Consider the following 18659-nt stretch of genomic DNA (forward strand, 5'->3'; position numbering starts at 1 on the left):
ATTGAGATGCCTGGGTGGGGGCTGGGCACCGAGACCTCGGCTCCAGAGGTTAGTCCCCGGGCTGGGGGGGCGGGGCGGAGCAGAAACTGCTTGGGAGGTCTAGAAACCATTTGACGGGGCAGAGACTGCCTGGGAGACTAGAAAACAAAGCTGTCGCAGAGGAAGGGAGCAATACTCTAGGGGCGGGGAAGTGGAAAGCCGCATAAGAGGGAACCTGGGAGAAGAGCCTGGTCTGCGCCCGTGCTGGGGAAGGGAGAGAAGAAGGGGTGGGTCCCCATAGAATACCCCCCACGCCACAGCAAGCTTACAGGCCCGCTAGCTAGCTGAAAGCTGTGCTTCCCACTGCATCCCCTCCCCCCACCCCCACCACCCCCTACGCTCTCCCGGACCTGGGGCTGCCTGCCATCCAGGAGGGCTGGCCTCAACAATTGCCTGAAGCCTACCACCACAGGGGCTGTCCCTGCACAGGCCTGCTTGCCCTTTGGAGGGGCTACACTTCCACAGAGTAGCACCAAACACCACCAGCTCCCGAGAAAAGGCCTGCAGCCCAGAAAAGCTAGAACAAGCCTAGCCAGGCAGCGAATAGATCTGCCTAATTCCCGGACGGTTTTTCTGAGTCGGGCTGCCCCGGGGAGGAGCCTCTTCGGTTTCCAACGGCCCTGCTACCCGCCCAAGCCCCCAGGGGGTGCCCTAGTGGATCAGCTGCATAGGACTGCCAGCTCCAGGCAGGACCCCCTGCAGCCCAGAAAAGCTGCAACAAGCTTGGCCAGACTGAAAAGATCTGCCTACATTCTCAGGCCGTCCTTCTAGGTTGGGCTGCCCTAGGGAAGAGCTTCCTGGGTTCTCAGTGATCCAGATAGCTGCTCCAGCCCCCAGGGGGTGTTGCACTCCTGAGGAACAGCTGCCCAACACCGCCAACCCCCTGCAAGAACCCCACAGCCTAAAAACACCAGAGCAAGCACTGCATGACCAAGCGAAATCTGCTACCATTGTGGTGTGGACCTCCCAGTCCTGTCTGCCCTCAGGAAGTCCTCCTTTGCTTCAAAGAAACACTGTTAGCCCCATCAACACTCCAGAAAAGCCACACTGCCTCAAAAAAGATTGACCAACAACGCCAGCCCTCAGGAAATATTCCACGGCAGTGACAAGGCAAACACTGCCCGATAACGGAGAGTACAACTCCCTCAGGAGAAAGAAAACAACAAGCAAGATGAAGAAGCAGAGAAACCACCCCCAGTCAAACCAACAAGAGAACTCACCTAAAACAGTCAACAATGAAACAGATCTCTGCAGTCTGACAGACCTGGAGTTCAAAAGAGAAATAGTGAAAATACTGAAGGAATTAAGAGAAGATATGAACAGTAATGCAGATACCCTCAGAAGGGAACTAGAAAATATAAGGAGGAGCCAAGAAAAACTAGAACATTCATTTGCAGAGATGCAAACTGAACTAAGGGCAGTAAAAACCAGAATGAATAATGCAGAAGAACCAATCAGTGATATGGAAGATAGAATTATGGAAATCACTCAATCCAGTCAACAGACAGAAAACCAAATCAAAAAACTGGAAAGCAATATAAGAGACCTATGGGAGAATATAAAGCAGGCCAATCTACGCATAATAGGAATTCCAGAAGGAGTAGGAAAAGATAAGGGGATGGAAAATATATTTGAAGAAATTATCAATGGAAACTTCCCAAATCTAAAGGATGCTGGGTTCAAGATACAAGAAGCACAGAGGGCACCAAACAAACTGAACCCAAACAGACCCACACCAAGACACATCATAATAAAAATGGCAAAAGTTAGTGATAAAGAGAGGATCCTAAAGGCAGCAAGAGAAAAACAGAATGTTACCTACAAGGGAACCCCCATAAGAATATCAGCTGACTTCTCTACAGAAACACTACAGACCAGGAGGGAATGGCAAGAGATATTTAAAGTGCTCAAAGGAAAAAATATGCAACCTAGAATACTCTATCCAGCAAGAATATCATTTAAAATAGAAGGGGAAATAAAAATTTTTTCCAACAAACAAAAACTTAAAGAATACTGCAACACAAAACCCAGGTTAAAGGAAATATTGAAAGGGCTTCTCTAAACCAAAAAGAAAGGAAGGAAAGGGAAGAAAAAGAAAAGAAAAAAAAAAGAAGAAGAGGAAGAACTAGGACTGAGGAAACCACAATCAGAGAGCAGTCACTCAAATAAGCCAGCATACAGATTTAATCATGAACATGCTTCAAACAAAATAAAATTAAAAAGAAAAAAAGAAAAAAGAGTCATCAAAACCATAAAATGTGGGCAAGGGATGTTAGGAAGTAAATAACCCTTTTTGTTTGTTTGTTTGTATGTTTCTCTTCTTAATTTTAATATAGTAATGAAGTGTTTGAACTTACAGGACCATCAGGCTAAAGCACACAATTATGGGAAGGGGTTAGCATACTTAAAAAACAGGGCAACCACAAGCCAAAACCAAATATTGCATTTGCAAAAAATGAAAAAAAAATACACTCAAGCAGATAATAACAGGAGACCATCCAACCAAAAAAAAAAAAAAAGAAAGAAAGGAAGAATGGAGAACCATAGAATCAACTGGAACATGAGGTTCAAATGGCAATAAATAATCATCTATCAATTATCACCTTAAATGTCAATGGACTGAACGCCCCGATCAAAAGACACAGAGTGGCTGAGTGGATAAAAAGGCAAAAACCTTCAATATGCTGCCTACAAGAAACTCACCTTAGGACAAATATAGATTGAAAGTGAAAGGGTGGGGAAAAATATTTCACACCAATAGACATGACAGAAAAGCAGGAGTCGCAACACTCATATCAGACAAAATAGACTTTAAAACAAAAGATATAAAGAAAGACAAAGAAGGACACTACTTAATGATTAAGGGACCCATCCAAGGAGAGGATGTTACTATCGTCAACATATATGCCCCAAATATAGGAGCACCCAGATACATACAACAAATATTAACAGACATAAAGGGAGATATTGATGAGAATACAATCATAGTAGGAGACCTTAATACCCCCCTCACATCAATGGACACATCCTCTAGACAGAAAACCAATAAAGCAACAGAGATCCTAAAGGAAACAATAGAAAAGTTAGACTTCATTGATATCTTCAGGACACTACATCCAAAAAAAAGCAGAATACACATTCTTCTCAAATGCTCATGGAACATTCTCAAGAATCGACCACATATTGGGACACAAAGCGAATCTCAATAAATTTAGGAGCATAGAAATTATCTCAAGTATCTTCTCTGACCACAATGCCATGAAATTAGAAATCAACCATGGGAAAAGGAAAGAGAAAAAAACCTACTGCATGGAGACGAAACAACATGCTACTAAAAAACCAATGGGTCAAGGAGGAAATCAAGAAGGAAATTTAAAACTACCTTGAAACAAATGATAATGAAGACACAACCACTCAAAATCTATGGGATGCTGCGAAAGCAGTGCTCAGAGGGAAATGTATAGCAATACAGGCCTTTCTCCAAAAAGAAGACAGATCCCAAATTGACAACTTAACCCTCCACCTAAATGAATTAGAAAAAGAAGAACAAAAAAGTCCTAAAGGCAGCAGAAAGAAGGAAATTATAAAGATCAAAGAAGAAATCAATAAAATAGAGACTCAAAAAACAATAGAGAAAATTAATAAAACCAAGAGCTGGTTCTTTGAAAAGGTAAACAAAATTGACAAAACCCTGGCCAGACTCACTAAAAAGAGGAGAGAAAGAACCCAAATAACCAAAATTATAAATGAAAAAGGAGAAATCACAATGGATACAGCAGAAATACAAAAAACCATAAGAGAATACTATGAACAACTATACGGCAACAAGTTTGACAATCTGGAAGAAATGGACAATTTTCTAGAATCTTACAGCCTGCCAAAACTGAATCAAGTAGAAACAGACCAACTGAACAGACCCATCACTAGAAATGAAATTGAAGAGGTCATAAAATCACTCCCTACAAATAAAAGTCCAGGACCAGATGGCTTCACAGGTGAATTTTATCAAACATATAAAGAGGAATTGGTGCCCATCCTCCTGAAACTCTTTCAAAAGGTTGAAGAAGAAGGAATACTCCCAAAGACATTCTATGATGCCACCATCACCCTCATTCCAAAACCAGACAGAGATACCACCAAAAAAGAAAACGATCGCCCAATATCATTCATGAATATAGATGCAAAAATTCTCAACAAAATCTTAGCCAACCGAATCCAACAACATACCAAAAAAATTATACACCATGACCAGGTTGGGTTCATCCCAGGTTCACAAGGATGGTTCGACATACGCAAATCAATCAGCATCATACACCACATTAACAAAAAAAAAAGTCAAAAATCATATGATCATCTCAATAGATGCAGAAAAAGCATTCAACAAAGTCCAACATCCATTCAAGACCCTCGCCAAAGTGGGTATAGAGGGAACATTCCTGAATATAATCAAAGCCATTTATGATAAACCCACAGCAAATATAATCCTCAATGAGGAAAAACTGAAAGCCTTCTCACTCAAATCTGGAACAAGACAGGGATGCCCACTCTCACCACTGCTCTTCAACATCGTTTTGGAAGTCCTAGCCACAGCAATTAGGCAAACAAAAGAAATAAAAGGCATCCATATAGGAAGAGAAGAGATCAAACTGTCACTGTATGCAGATGACATGATACTATACATAGAAAACCCGAAGGACTCAACCCCAAAACTACTTGAACTGATTCATAAATTCAGCAAAGGAGCAGGATATAAGATTAACATTCAGAAGTCAGTGGCATTTCTGTATACCAGCAATGAACTATTAGAAAAGGAATACAAAAATACGATACCTTTTAAAATTGCACCTCACAAAATCAAATACCTCGGAATACACCTGACCAAGGAGGTAAGGGACCTATATGCCGAGAACTATAAAACTTTAATCAAAGAAATCAAAGAAGATGTAAAGAAATGGAAAGATATTCCATGTTCCTGGATTGGGAAAACCAATATTGTAAAAATGGCCATACTACCCAAAGCAATCTACAGATTCAATGCAATCCCTATCAAATTACCCAGGACATTTTTCACAGAACTAGAACAAACAATCCAAACATTTATATGGAACCACAAAAGACCCAGAATCGCCAAAGCAATCCTGAGAAACAAAAACCAAGCAGGAGGCATCACTCTCCCAGACTTCAAGAAATACTACAAAGCCACAGTCATCAAAACAGTGTGGTACTGGTATCAAAACAGACAGACAGACCAATGGAACAGAAGAGAGACCCAGAAATAAACCCTGACACCTACGGTCAATTAATCTTGGACAAGGGAGGCAAGAACATAAAATGGGAAAAAGAATGTCTATTCAGCAAGCATTGCTGGGAAACCTGGACAGCTGCATGCAAAGCAATGAAACTAGAACACACCCTCACACCATGCACAAAAATAAACTCAAAACGGCTGAAAGACTTAAATATATGACAGGACACCATCCAACTCCTAGAAGAAAACATAGGCAAAACACTCTCTGACATCAACATCATGAATATTTTCTCAGGTCAGTCTCCCAAAGCAATAGAAATTAGAGCAAAAATAAACCCATGGGACCTCATCAAACTGAAAAGCTTTTGCACAGCAAAGGAAACCCAAAAGAAAACAAAAAGACAACTTACAGAATGGGAGAAAATAGTTTCAAATGATGCAACTGACAAGGGCTTCATCTCTAGAATATATAAACAACTTATACAATCCAACAGCAAAAAAAACAATCAATCAATGGAAAAATGGGCAAAAGACCTGAATAGACATTTCTCCAAAGAAGATATACAGATGGCCAGCAAACACATGAAAAAATGCTCAACATCGCTGGTTATAAGAGAAATGCAAATCAAAACTACCATGAGATATCACCTCACACCAGTCAGAATGGCCATCATTAATAAATCCACAAATAACAAGTGCTGGAGGGGCTGTGGAGAAAAGGGAACCCTCCTGCACTGTTGGTGGGAATGTCAACTGGTACAGCCACTATGGAGAACCGTTTGGAGATACCTTAGAAAGCTATACATAGAACTTCCATATGACCCTGCAATCCCACTCTTGGGCATCTATCCGGACAAAACTCTACTTAAAAGAGACACGTGCACCCGCATGTTCCTTGCAGCACTATTCACAATAGCCGGGACATGGAAACAACCCAAATGTCCATCGACAGAGGATTGGATTTGGAAGAGGTGGTATACATACACAATGGAATACTACTCAGCCATAAGAAAGAATGACATAATGCCATTTGCAGCAACATGGATGGAGCTAGAGAATCTCATACTGAGTGAAATGAGCCAGAAAGACAAAGACAAATACCATATGATATCACTTATAACTGGAATCTAATATCCAGCACAAATGAACATCTCCTTAGAAAAGAAAATCATGGACTTGGAGAAGAGACTTGTGGCTGCCTGATGGGAGGGGGAGGGAGTGGGAGGGATCAGGAGCTTGGGCTTATCAGACACAACTTAGAATAGATTTACAAGGAGATCCTGCTGAATAGCATTGAGAACTTTGTCTAGATACTCATGTTGCAACAGAAGAAAGGGTGGGGGAAAAAATGTAATTGTAATGTATACATGTAAGGATAACCTGACCCCCTTGTTGTACAGTGGGAAAATAAAAAAAAAAAAAAAGAAAGCAGACAAATAAAATTATTATATATCACGATGACCATGTCTGATATTCTGACTCTACTCTCACTTTGTTCACCAGCCAAGATTTTGCACCCAATTCCAAAGTGAGGGGAGGTGGGATTTGGGATTCCCACACCACCAAGCAATTCTCTGCCCCCAGTTGGGGGTCATGCAATTCAAATCAATTCTGACCGTCTACTTGGAGACGGCGTCAGATTCCACAGGTTAAGTGCACAGTCCTTGAACCCTCCTGGTGCTAATCGCAAGTCCAGGTTATCACCAGTGCTGTCGCCAGCTATGGACTAGAGGTTCCCAAACCCCCTCTTTGGGTTGGATTAATTTGCTAAGTGGCTCACAGAACTCAGAGAAACATTTTACTCGCTGGATTGGCAGTTTCTTATAAAAAGGTGGAACTCAGGAATAGATGGATAGAAGAGTGGCACAGGGCAAGGAATGGGGAGAGGGTCCAGAGGGTCCATCCCCTCTCCAGGACCACCACTGCTCCTGAACCTCCACAAGCTCACCAACCTGTCCTTTCGGGTTTTTATAGAGGCCCATAATAGAAGCGTGATTGATTAAATCATTGGCCCTTGGTGATTAATTCAACCTTCAGACCCTCTATCCTCCCCAAAGGTCAAGGGGGTGGGACTGAAAGTTCCAACCCTCTAGTCACATAGATGGGGTCCCAAAGTCAGCTAATTAACATAACACGATCACTTTACTAACTCTCACCACTTCGGAAATTCCAAGAGTTTTAGGAGCTCACCTGGGTGAAGACCAAACATATATTTCTTATTATAAGTCACAATATCACAGCATTATATGGGATACACACTAGAGATAAACACAGAGAAGAACAGACAAGGTCTTATTTATGTGATGTGATCAAAATTGCAGTAAAGATCACAAAAAAAATGAGATCACAAATATAAAGCACTTAGCACCTAAAAGGCATGCAATAAACAGTAGGTTTCATTTTTATGTTGCTTCAGAACAAAATATGCAGAAAATTCTGGACTACAACCAGTATTGAAAATTGAAGAAAGAGAAGGTGGGATTTGAAAATTAAAGAAAGAGAAGGCTAAATGTTTTCAATTTTTTTCAATAAGATACTTAGAAAAACTGGATAAAATACAACACCCTTTCCAATTCATAGGTGAGTTCTTTTTTAAAAAGGGGAGGAGGGGAATCTCAAGGGTCAGAACTAAAGAGCAAGTTGTAACCCTTATTTGTAGGCTGACACTGAAAGTACCATTGGCCTCAGAGCAATTGACAGTTTCCATTATCTAAAGGCTTGGGTTTTAAGGGTTACCTGGAGACAGTAAACAAGACCTTGAACTTGGAAAAGACAGAGATTTGGAGTTTAAGACCCAAAGCTCACTCTCAGTGAAAAAGAAGCCTAGAAAAAGCTTCTGCCCATCAGCAAAGAGGGAACACAAGATTTGTCTGTCTTGACACAAATTTAGGGCATTTAAAAATAAAATATCCTGGAGTTCCCGCTGTGCAGCATCAGGTTAAGGATCCAGCATTGTCCTTGCAGTGGCTGAGATCGCTGCTGAGGCATGGGCTCAATTCCTGGCCCAGCACAGAGGATTAAAGGATCCAGCATTGCTGTAGCTGTGGCTCGGATTTGATCCCTGGCCCAGGAATGTCCATATACCACAGATGCAGGCAAAAAATAAAAAATAAAAATATCCTCACACATTTGGGATTAAAATTCAGACTCTGATTGGTCTGGGAAACTCCAAAACAGTAAATTAACATATAAAATGCAGGCAAACATGATATCACAATCCAAAACTACAAAACACACCAGACATGAGCAAAAGTCAGCCAAAGTAAGAAATTATGCCCTCAAAGACTTCAGCTATTGAAAATGTCAGAGAATACAGAATTAGAATGCTTGAAAGTATATAGTGGAATCCCCACTGCGGCTCAGCAGGTTAAGAACCCCACATGGTGTATATAAGGATGCAAGTTCATATACTGGCCTTTTTCAGTGGGTTAAAGATCCAGTGTTGCCACAAACTGTGGCGCAGACCAAGAGCTGAAGCCCCAATTCAACCCTTAGCCCAGGAACTTCCACATGCCTTGGCCATAAAAAGAAAACTCCCTATTCTCTATATCTTTAAGTTTGTTTCTATTTTGTTATGTTCATTTTTTAGGGAGTTCCCACTGTGGCACAGTGGAAAGGAATCTGACTAGTAACCATGAAGATGCAGGTTCCAACCCTGGCCTCGCTCAGTGGGTCGGGAATCCTGAGTTTCGGTGGGCTGTGGTGCAAGTTGAAGATTCAGCTTGGATCCCGCATTGCTGTGGCTGTGGTGGAGGCCGGCAGCTGTAGCTGTACCCCTAGCCTGGGAACGTCCGTATGATGCAGGTTTGGCGCCCCCCCGACCGAAAAAAATTTAATTGCAAGTGCTTTTACTGCTTTTAATGTGGCTACTAGAAAAAAAAAAAAATTTTTTTTTTTTGGTCTTTTTAGGGCCGCACCTAAACATCTGATCCCAGCCAGGTCTATAACCTGCCCCACAGCTCACACCAATGCTGGATCCTTGACCCACTGAGCAAGGCCAGGGATCAAACCTACCTCCTCATGGATGCTAGTCAGATTCGTTTCCACTGAGCCATGATGGGAACCCTGAAATTTTTAAATTAAATATGTGCTTACATTACATTTCTGTCAGACAGCACAGTTCTAATAGATTAAAAACCTCTCTCTTTTAACCAGTTAAGTGGCCCTATTAAAAAAAAATTTTTTTTTTTGGCCTCACCCATGGCATGTGGAACAGGATCAAACCAGTGCTACAGTTGTGAGCTGCATGAACAGCAATGCCAGGTCCTTAACCTGCTGCACCACACAGGAACTTTCTCTATTAAAATACTTTAAATGCTAAAGAACAGCAATAAAAGCACAGGTAAAACTAATGGTCAAATTTTGCTAATTTCTACCAATAGATTTTTTAAAATTTTCCTATTTCAAATGTATTTTTAAGCAATAAAGAATGGAAAGGTAAAAGAACCCTGAAGTAACAATATACAGGCATGCCAGTCTCAGAAACATACAACTATTGTTATTTTTTATTACTACATTATTTAGTATACGTTTTCATTTCATATTTATATTTTTGACAAATCTTCACATCTAATTTAAAAAATTTTAATAAGCTGTTATTTACTTTGCTTTTTTTTTTTTTTTAAGGGCTGCACATGCAGCATATGAAAGTTCCCAGGCTAGGGTTGAATTGGAGCTACAGCTGCCGGCCTACAGTACAGCCACAGCCATGCAGGATCCAAGCCATATCTGCGATCTACACCACAGCTCACGGCAATGCTGGATCATTAACACACTGAATAAGGCCAGGGATTGAACCTGCCTCTTCACGGATGTGAGTAGGGTTCGTTATGTTGAGCCACAGCAGAAACTCATTACTTTGATTTTTCAGGTACATTTGTTTATTCACAATTTAATAACACCTATATAATACTTAAATCACAATTAGAAAAATGGGAAAAAAATAGTTAATTACTATTTCCCCTAACAAGTTAAAACTCATTACCTAGGAGTTCCCTGCTGGGTCAGTGGGTTAAGGATCCTGCATTGTCACTGCTGTGGTTCAGGTGGTTGCTGTGGCAAGGGTTCGTTCCCTGGCCCCCGAACTTCTGCATGCCATGGGCAGGGCCAAAAAAACCACCTCGTTACTTACACTCTCACACTTCAGAAGTCCATGTGCTAACGTCTACTTAAGCTATACCACTATGACATAATAATCAGCGAAAAAATGAGGTGGACTTAATGTGTCAACAAGGAAAGCTATTGTTATATGTATTATGTGAAAGATGCAAAGTTGTACAAGAGTGTGAAGCAGGAGCCATTGTAAAACTAAGCCCACACGGGGTGCATCTCATGCATGTGTGCATAGCAAGACGGGGAGGATACACACCAAATGTCCTTAGGAGTGGGCTATTAGTCCTCTACATTTTAGTTCATAACTTTTAATTCTACTGTATGGTTTGAATTTTTTCCAGTGAGGACATTTTGTAACTTATAAATGGCTAAAAATCTGGTAAAGATTGATAATAAATAGCCATCAGTAATTTTTCAACATGAATTTTGAAGAACTTTTAAACTCTCTTGGAAGCAGTCATTACCTCAATAATCTTTTTTGTCTTTTGTCTTTATAGGGCTGTACCTGTGGCATATGGAGGTTCCCAGGCTACAGGTCAAATCGGAGCTGTAGCCACCAGCCTACACCACAGCCACAGCAATGCGGGATCCAAGCCCTGTTTGCAACCTACACCACAGCTCACGGCAACACCGGATCTGTAACCCACTGAGTGAGGCCAGGGATCGAAGAAATTGTGTCCTCATGGATGCTAGTCAGATTCATTTCCGCTGAGCCACGACAGGGAACCCCTCAATGATCTTTTATTTATTTTTTAATTTTCTTTTTATGGCCACGCCCGCAGCATATGGAAGTTCCCAGGCTAGAGGTCAAATCGGAGCTTACCAGGTTACGCCACAGCCACAGCAACACCAGATACGAGCTGTTTCTGTGACCTATGCCACAGCTTGTGGCCAAGCCTGATTGATCCTTAATCCAATGAGTGAGGCCGGGGATCAAGCCCACATCTTCACAGACACTATGTCGGATTCTTAACCTGCTGAGCCACAAGGGGAGCTCCCTTTATTCCATCCCGGTAACCAGAAAACCACTGTATAAATAATATGTAAAACTGAGAACTGTTAGATCCTAACATTATAGAGAGCTGTTAAAGCACAATTACAACCTAGCACAGAAAAAGTGCCCTTTTCCAGGTCTGAAAGTTGATCCTCCTTAGACATTGTAAGAAATGCTTGGGCCAGTAAAATGTTAGGTCTGTTGCCTACCCGGTAGCCATTTCCCAAGCCCCCTCGCCTTCTATCCCCCAGGTACCTTGCTTGCTATTTCCTTTCCTGTGCGAAGCCACTCTTCAAGGGAGGTGATGTTTAAGTTTGGGGCATATCACGGTCTGAGCCAATCGTTAAAGTTTTATTCCCCTTGCAAAGTAATTGTTTCAGGCACGGACATGGCTATGGCTATGAGGGCAAGTCCATGGGGGCAGGTGGCATCTTCCTCTTATAAAGAGATACGTTTTTGCCCTTGTCACCTCATTTGATACCCTGAATGTTGGTTAGCCACCGGGCGCGGAGGGAGACGGATGCAGGGGAGATTTGGCTCAGATGGTGCGAACGAAACAGAAAGGCAGAAGGTATTCAGGTTTCTAAGGACATTGTTCAGCTGCTGAACTAGTCCACTCAGGAACTGCTTCCGATTGCTAGAATAATTCAAACACATCATTTGAAGAAATTAGACATTTATTGAGTAGATGTTTATTCAGTAACAACAAAAGTTTCTCAAGAAAAAAATGATTTGAACTCCCCCCAAAACAGAACAAAGCAACTTTCCATCATTCTCAGGTTACATCCAAATCTATAGTCTTCAATTCACCCTCCCTTTAATAAATGTCAAGATACACAAAATACTTGGAGGAAGATATCCAAGTTATCCTAAAATCATAGTATTTTAAGGTAATAAACAGCTTAAAAGTAGTAAGCTCTACATATCACAGTACACCAAAATCCTTCCTTGTAGCTTGAGAACCATTACTACTCAAAATATTAACACATTTATGCAAAATACTTGTGAAAAATCGAAATGCCTTCCAGTTTTTGATTTCAGGAACAGGTACAACCAACCATCTCCCTCATATATCATCCATTACAACATCCATCAGAAGCCACTGGCCCAGCTCGCAAGCACTGATGCCAGGGCGCGGGCTGGACATGCGCTCTGCCACATCTGGAACAGAGGACACATTCCGCAGCCACACAAGCCCTGAATTACTTCTGTGTAACATTCCAATATTCCCTGACATACAGGTGGAAAACAGCTATTTTCCATCATAGTCGACGTCAACGTACTTTTTAAATGGAAGGTACACTGTTGCTTCTCTTCACTTTTTGTAACGAGGTGCTATGATGCTGTGTAGTTTGAATATGCTCACAAATTCAGACTGTTTATGAAAACCACACAGAGTCAAAGGCTCCACATCAGCTCTTGAGTTTGACATTAAAATGTTTCATCACAGACCCTTCAAACAGCTTTCACAGTATTAGAAATTTCTTTCTTTTTCCGTATTTTTTTCAAAGGCTCTCTTTTGTTTGACAGCAGGGTTTAATCTCATTAGACATCTGGAATTATTGGTAGAGATGAGGTGACAATAGATATTTTCCATTTAAAAGTAAGTTTGACATTGATTTGTGAACTAGTCCAAGATGCTATTCCAGGTGGTTCTGTAGTTGCTCGATATGTGAATTAACATCATATTCATTTTTAGTCAAAAAATTTTCTTGTACCACCTTTCAGACCTGCCATAAGTTTATATAACTTAGTTTTAAAAATCTAGTTTCATGTTCAATGAGTTAAGAAATAACAAACATCAGGACAAGTTTAGCCAGACTTCAATAGGCAAAAAAGGGTTGCTTTGGCAATGTATAAAAGGATAACCGTTACAGTACTAGTCACTATTTAATCTAATTTTAATAAATATCAAAATGCAATAAGGCAACTGTTTTAAGACCTGAAATTACATCTAATTAACTGGTAACTGGCCCCACACCTGACACCCTGCACCCCTACTTTTCTTCTCTATTTACTCTAAGGAACCAAAGGTTATTTAATAAAATCAGTGGTCTTGCTAAATCACTACTAATTAACACTGAGGTGTTCATTACTTTATAAACTTCTGACAAAGAAGACACTGAAGACCATCTTACAGGGCTTTTCCATTTAATGTATTCCTGCCGTCCCCCCTTCTCTTGAAGCCATTCTTAACACTTCAGGTACGCCTTGAAGTATGCCTACTAAGGAATCAAAGATGTGATGTACTGTTTAAGCTGCCATTCAGGGCAGGGCAGTGGTTCCTAAACCTGGCTTCCTAGCAGTATCATCTGGGAAGACCGCTGCAGTAAGTCTCTGGGCCCCTTCAGATCTACTAAGGCTGTCCCTCCACCCTGATCAATGTGGTTAATCTGGCATCACCCAAAATCTGGGAGGGCTAAAAGGATGTTAAAGATAAGTCATCATGTTTCTCCTGGTCTTCGCTCACAAACGAGAATCCAGTTTAAGAAGAAAAAAAAAAATGTTGAATCACAGCACTAAGTGATAATGATTCTACTATCAACAAACCAAACAAAGGTAGGAGCCTGGGTGCCCCTTCCACGAAAGCCAGCATCCTTCCTGACCCTGGAGAGTCTCTTGCACTGAAACGGGAAGGCAAGCAGACAGCGGTACAGGGTCAGGGGCTACAACTCAAAGTGACTGTTCTCACACTCTCTCTCTCCACCTCTACTTCTCAGTTTCCCTACTCTCACCCCCTCTCTTCTCTTGCTCTGCTTTTGGCCATTCTCACTTCTATTCCCATCTCTTTCTTCACTTTTTTCACTTCCTCTCTCTTCCTTCTTCCTTTGATCATTCTTTAACACCATTCTTTTCTTCTCTGCTTTCTCTTCCTTAAAAATTCTTCCTTACAAATTCATACTGGAGATATAACACATGTCAGGACACATTCAGCCTCAAACAGAATGATGTGTACAGGAGACAATAGAGCAAAACAGAACTTGGAACAGTAACCCTGGTGGGGCATGATATCAGCCGGGCAGCACGCTTTCCAATCCATCCCCTCTTCTGGGTCTCATAAACGTAGGATTCATGCCTTCTGAGTCTCATGAGGTTAGAAGGGCACATTGATTGTTTGCAAACTTAGGATAGAGACAGGGTTAAATGATATGCCTCAGGTCTCTAACCAAGAAGAGAATCCAGATCTAGTCCACAGTCTGGTTTTCTTTCCATTACACCAATAGTATCTTACTGGAGGCAAGATGAAAGAGCCGCGAGTAAGCAGGAATATTGTTTCAGGTTCTCAAGGGTCCAGAGACACTTTACCCATTATAAACTACTTTTCATAGGATAAAGAAAAAAAAAAAACAACTATGTATTTTTTTAAATGTAAATCACAATATATATTTTTTAGAGGTTTTCCAAGTTTCTCAAAGATGGCTACTTCATACAAATGAAGGCTGGCTACATTATAAAGTCATTCCACTTTGGTAACACTGTAGCCCAGAGATAGTTCTGAGGTCAGAATTGTTCTAACACATAGACGCAAAGAATATATAATGTAATTCATATAAACTGCATAGATACCATTTTATGAAAAGAAATATAAAATGTTCTCTAAGCTCTTCTAGAATTAACCTCAATAATGCTGAGAACCACATTTCTTAAAACTCTTCAAGGAAAGAGTTACCCTACATCTAAAGTTAAATTCAGAAAACTCATTTTAATATTGTTAGGGACTTTCTGTGACACCCTAAATCTTAGGTAAAAATAGTCCCTAAAGGGAAAGTTTTCACCATTACCCAATATATGGTAAAATGCTCAACAAGGGCAGGTCTTCATAAACCAGATGAAGACCCTTCCCACTGATGCACAATGTCGAGTGTGTGACAGTGTAAATAAGGCACAACACATGGAAGACCGCAGCGCACAGTCCGGTTACATCAAACTATGATCCTCCGCTACCTAGTCCCAGGGACTCCTCCTAAAGACTATGGGGCTAAGAGTGTCTGATCACGAAGGAAATCAAATCTAAGGAATTTACTAATAACACAAACTTACATTTTGTCAATAACCCCAAGTACTTCATCTAAAGTTTCAGAATCACATTTATAACCCACCAACTGTGCTGAGAACTGTGGCCCTTAACTTCTCAAGTGGACAAAATGATTTCCAGTGGTTCCCAAATTACCTGACACCTCAAATGAGGTGCTTGTTTAAAAGAGTCACCTTGTGGGTATTTTGCACTCTGACTCTTTCATTGTAAGACAATAAGGGAAATTTGCCTGAGGACTGGGTCTTACTTGAAGCCAAAGGAGGGATGATGGTGCCGTCATCACTAGAGGGTTCACAGACATGAAATAACATGCTGCCTGGGGTCTTCTTTAAAGTATTTCCACAAAGGAAAAAGGGAACGATGACACAAATGTGGTAAAGCTATTGATGTGTCTGATCTGGACAGCGAGTACCACTGTACCGCTCGCTCTACTCGTATGGAATCTCTCAATCTGTTCATTTTAAAAAATGTCTGCAGACCCACCCTAGATATGGTGCAGCAGAGGCACCAAAGGCGAAGCCCGGTTCTTGTCAAGGCCCCTGCAGAAGTCTAAGGGAGCCAGGCAGACGGTGGTCCCATGCGGGGACCGTAAGACAAGACCTCACACCCTCCCAACTTCAGAATTCTGGGGATCTCATTTCTTACTCAGCAAACTCAATTTCAACAAGCTCACAAGTTCTTCTAGTCACTAAGGCCTTCTGCCAAGGACACACAGACAGTGTTCTCTAAATGCATCTGTTCCAAGAGTGCTGGGCTGGTTATCAACTTCTAATCTACCTTTCTAACAGCTTCTGCTCTCAATCTCTCCCTGACAACTGCAACAGACGAGGGGCAGCTCTATGCCACATCTCCACAGACGACACTGTGGCTTCATAAAGCCAATCACCACTACCGTCACACAGGTGATGGTTTTCCTTCATGATCTGCTCTTCTCTAGTTAAGTATTAATATGCGAGAAGGAGGAAAAGAAGTTAACCATATAGTACTTAGTGAAACAAGGCATGCGCCCTGGCACAGTACATGCTAAGTACTCAGAATCTATGGTTATATCGGAGAGAGGCCAAAAACACTAAGACAAGTAATATTTTCTTATTGTCAAGATTTAAAAAAACAAAAAACAAACCAAAAAAAACTGTCTTAAGTGATATTCAAAAAAGGAAGATATGCACATTAACCAAGTCCAAACTAGCTTTTTCTATAGTCAGATGTGACGATCTTCTTAAGCCAAATCTTCTACGAAAGTTGTCTAACTTACTTAAAATAAGGCTCTATACATATATTTGCTTCTTCAAAAATATCTTGCAGAGCCATTGTGAGGTAGAAGGAGAAAGGTTTAAATGGATCACTTTTTTTCTGCTCCACTTCTAACTACAATTACTGCTCATGGGAAGAACACAGCTTATGCATTTTGGTCCATCACATTTTCCACCGTCATATAAGTGTACTATTTAGGTTCTCAATTTATTATCAGCATATTTATTGTTTCCAGAATGCCCAGTAAAGCTGAAAGTTTTCATTTAAAGTGATAAAAGAAATTTCCTAAAATGTCGGCTTAATCACCTTAGATCTGACTTTTGGCAAGACCGTTTAGCATATACAAATACGCACGGAGGCTAAAACTCCCAATTCTTCACTGTTTTCCCTCTTTCTTATAGAGCTCAATTTTAAATGTGCAGCTTACTTATAATCTAAACATGATTGTCACAAAAATATTTTAAACAGAGATGAAACTTATGAAGGCACACATAGATTGTCAATGGTTACATCACATTTCTTCAGAAACAAAACCTTTTCTTCTCCTGTAAACAAGTTTTTTTCTTGCACATTTAAAGTGAGGTTAGTGCTGACATAAAATTATTGCTATGCTCACAGTTTGAGTGTTTCCACTGTGTATGAGGTACATTTTCTCTGTCCATACACCCCTACTGTTCTTACTCACTTGAGAATAAGAGTCAACCCATGTCTGCAGGCTAAAACCATTCAATAATATCTTCATCAATACTGGAATGATAACAAAGAAACATTACAAAACATCAGAGACCAAAAGTAACTTCTTTTTGGGGTCTAAGATATTAACTTATTCTTCATTACGTGAATATATTGCTCATTTAACTTCTTCAGGAAAAAAAAATTATTCTGAAGATGAATAATTCTTTCCTAAACACTTCATCCAAGACTATTCCTTCAAACATATGCTCTGAAATTTCGCTGTTTTAAATCATTTCATTTAGCGGTCACCACGAATCACCTTTCCTTTGGTGGTCTATCATAACGGTCTTGTATGCTTTTTGTCAGCTGTTTGATAAATATTTTGTAAATTTTTCCACAGTATGTATGCACTGTCTTTTGTAGTTCCAGTTCTAAAGGCTTTAATAAGGAATGGATGTTGTCATCTTCAAAAGAACACTAGAGAAAGAAAATAAAAAGACAAACATTGTACATTTCTAAATTTACCTACATTCCCAACAACTTCTTCAATCAACTTTATACTGACAACCTTCATTTGTTTATTTGTTTGTTTGTTTTTTAGGAACATACCCGCAGCAGATGGAACTTCCCAGGCTAGAGGTCAAATCAGAGCTACAGCTGCTGGCCTACACCACAGCTACAGCAATGCCAGATCCAAGTTGTGTCTATGACCTACACCGCAGCTCATGGCAATGGTGGATCCTGAACCCACTGAGTGAAGCCAGGGATCAAAACCGCATCGTCATGGATACTAGTCGGGCTCATTACTGCTGAACCACAATGGGATCTCTTGAAAACCTCCATTTAAAGTCTCACAGAAAGTATGCGGCCCACAAATAATTTTAGTGAATTAAAAAGAACAGGATCTCACACTAGAGGAGGGAGAAAGTCGTGGTGAATCCTTGAGGGCTCCAGGAAGAGCCTTTCAGAGAAGAGGCGATGGCGGCGGGACACTCCAAACCAAGGCGAGAATACGTGCAAGGGCAGAGAAGACTCAGAGATACTGACAGGTATGAGATGACAGCGGAAGCTCTGAAGGCATAGGAGAGAAGTGCCAAAAACGGCTCTGAGAAGTGTTGAGGCTAGACTGGAAAGCAGTGGATGGAGGCAGCGGGGGAGGGAGGCCAGACGCAAGCACAACTCAGCGCTTCCCAAAGAACCCAACTGCACAAAAGGGTCCCAAGGAGAAACTGCTTGAGAACTGCTAAATACCACACCCTCTTGGTGGGGATTCACAATAGCACCCCCAAAACCATAAAGAG

The 18659-nt window shown here is 40.9% G+C and overlaps 1 protein-coding gene across 3 annotated transcripts in view; it reads right to left on the bottom strand.

Moving 5' to 3' along the window:
* Positions 1-12052: 12052 nt before the first annotated feature.
* GXYLT1 (glucoside xylosyltransferase 1) overlaps positions 12053-18659 on the bottom strand; it is a 47767-nt gene continuing 41160 nt past the window's right edge. For 2 of the 3 annotated variants that reach the window (XM_047787979.1, XM_047787982.1), the window contains one exon: positions 12053-17835. In XM_047787979.1, coding sequence (XP_047643935.1) covers positions 17674-17835 — 162 coding nt within the window. In that variant the 3' untranslated portion in view covers positions 12053-17673. The remainder of the gene's footprint in view (positions 17836-18659) is intronic. The other variant, XM_047787981.1, reaches the window with a different exon arrangement.

The sequence above is a fragment of the Phacochoerus africanus genome, chromosome 7 (genome assembly GCF_016906955.1).
Source record: "Phacochoerus africanus isolate WHEZ1 chromosome 7, ROS_Pafr_v1, whole genome shotgun sequence".
Classification (NCBI taxonomy): domain Eukaryota; kingdom Metazoa; phylum Chordata; class Mammalia; order Artiodactyla; family Suidae; genus Phacochoerus; species Phacochoerus africanus.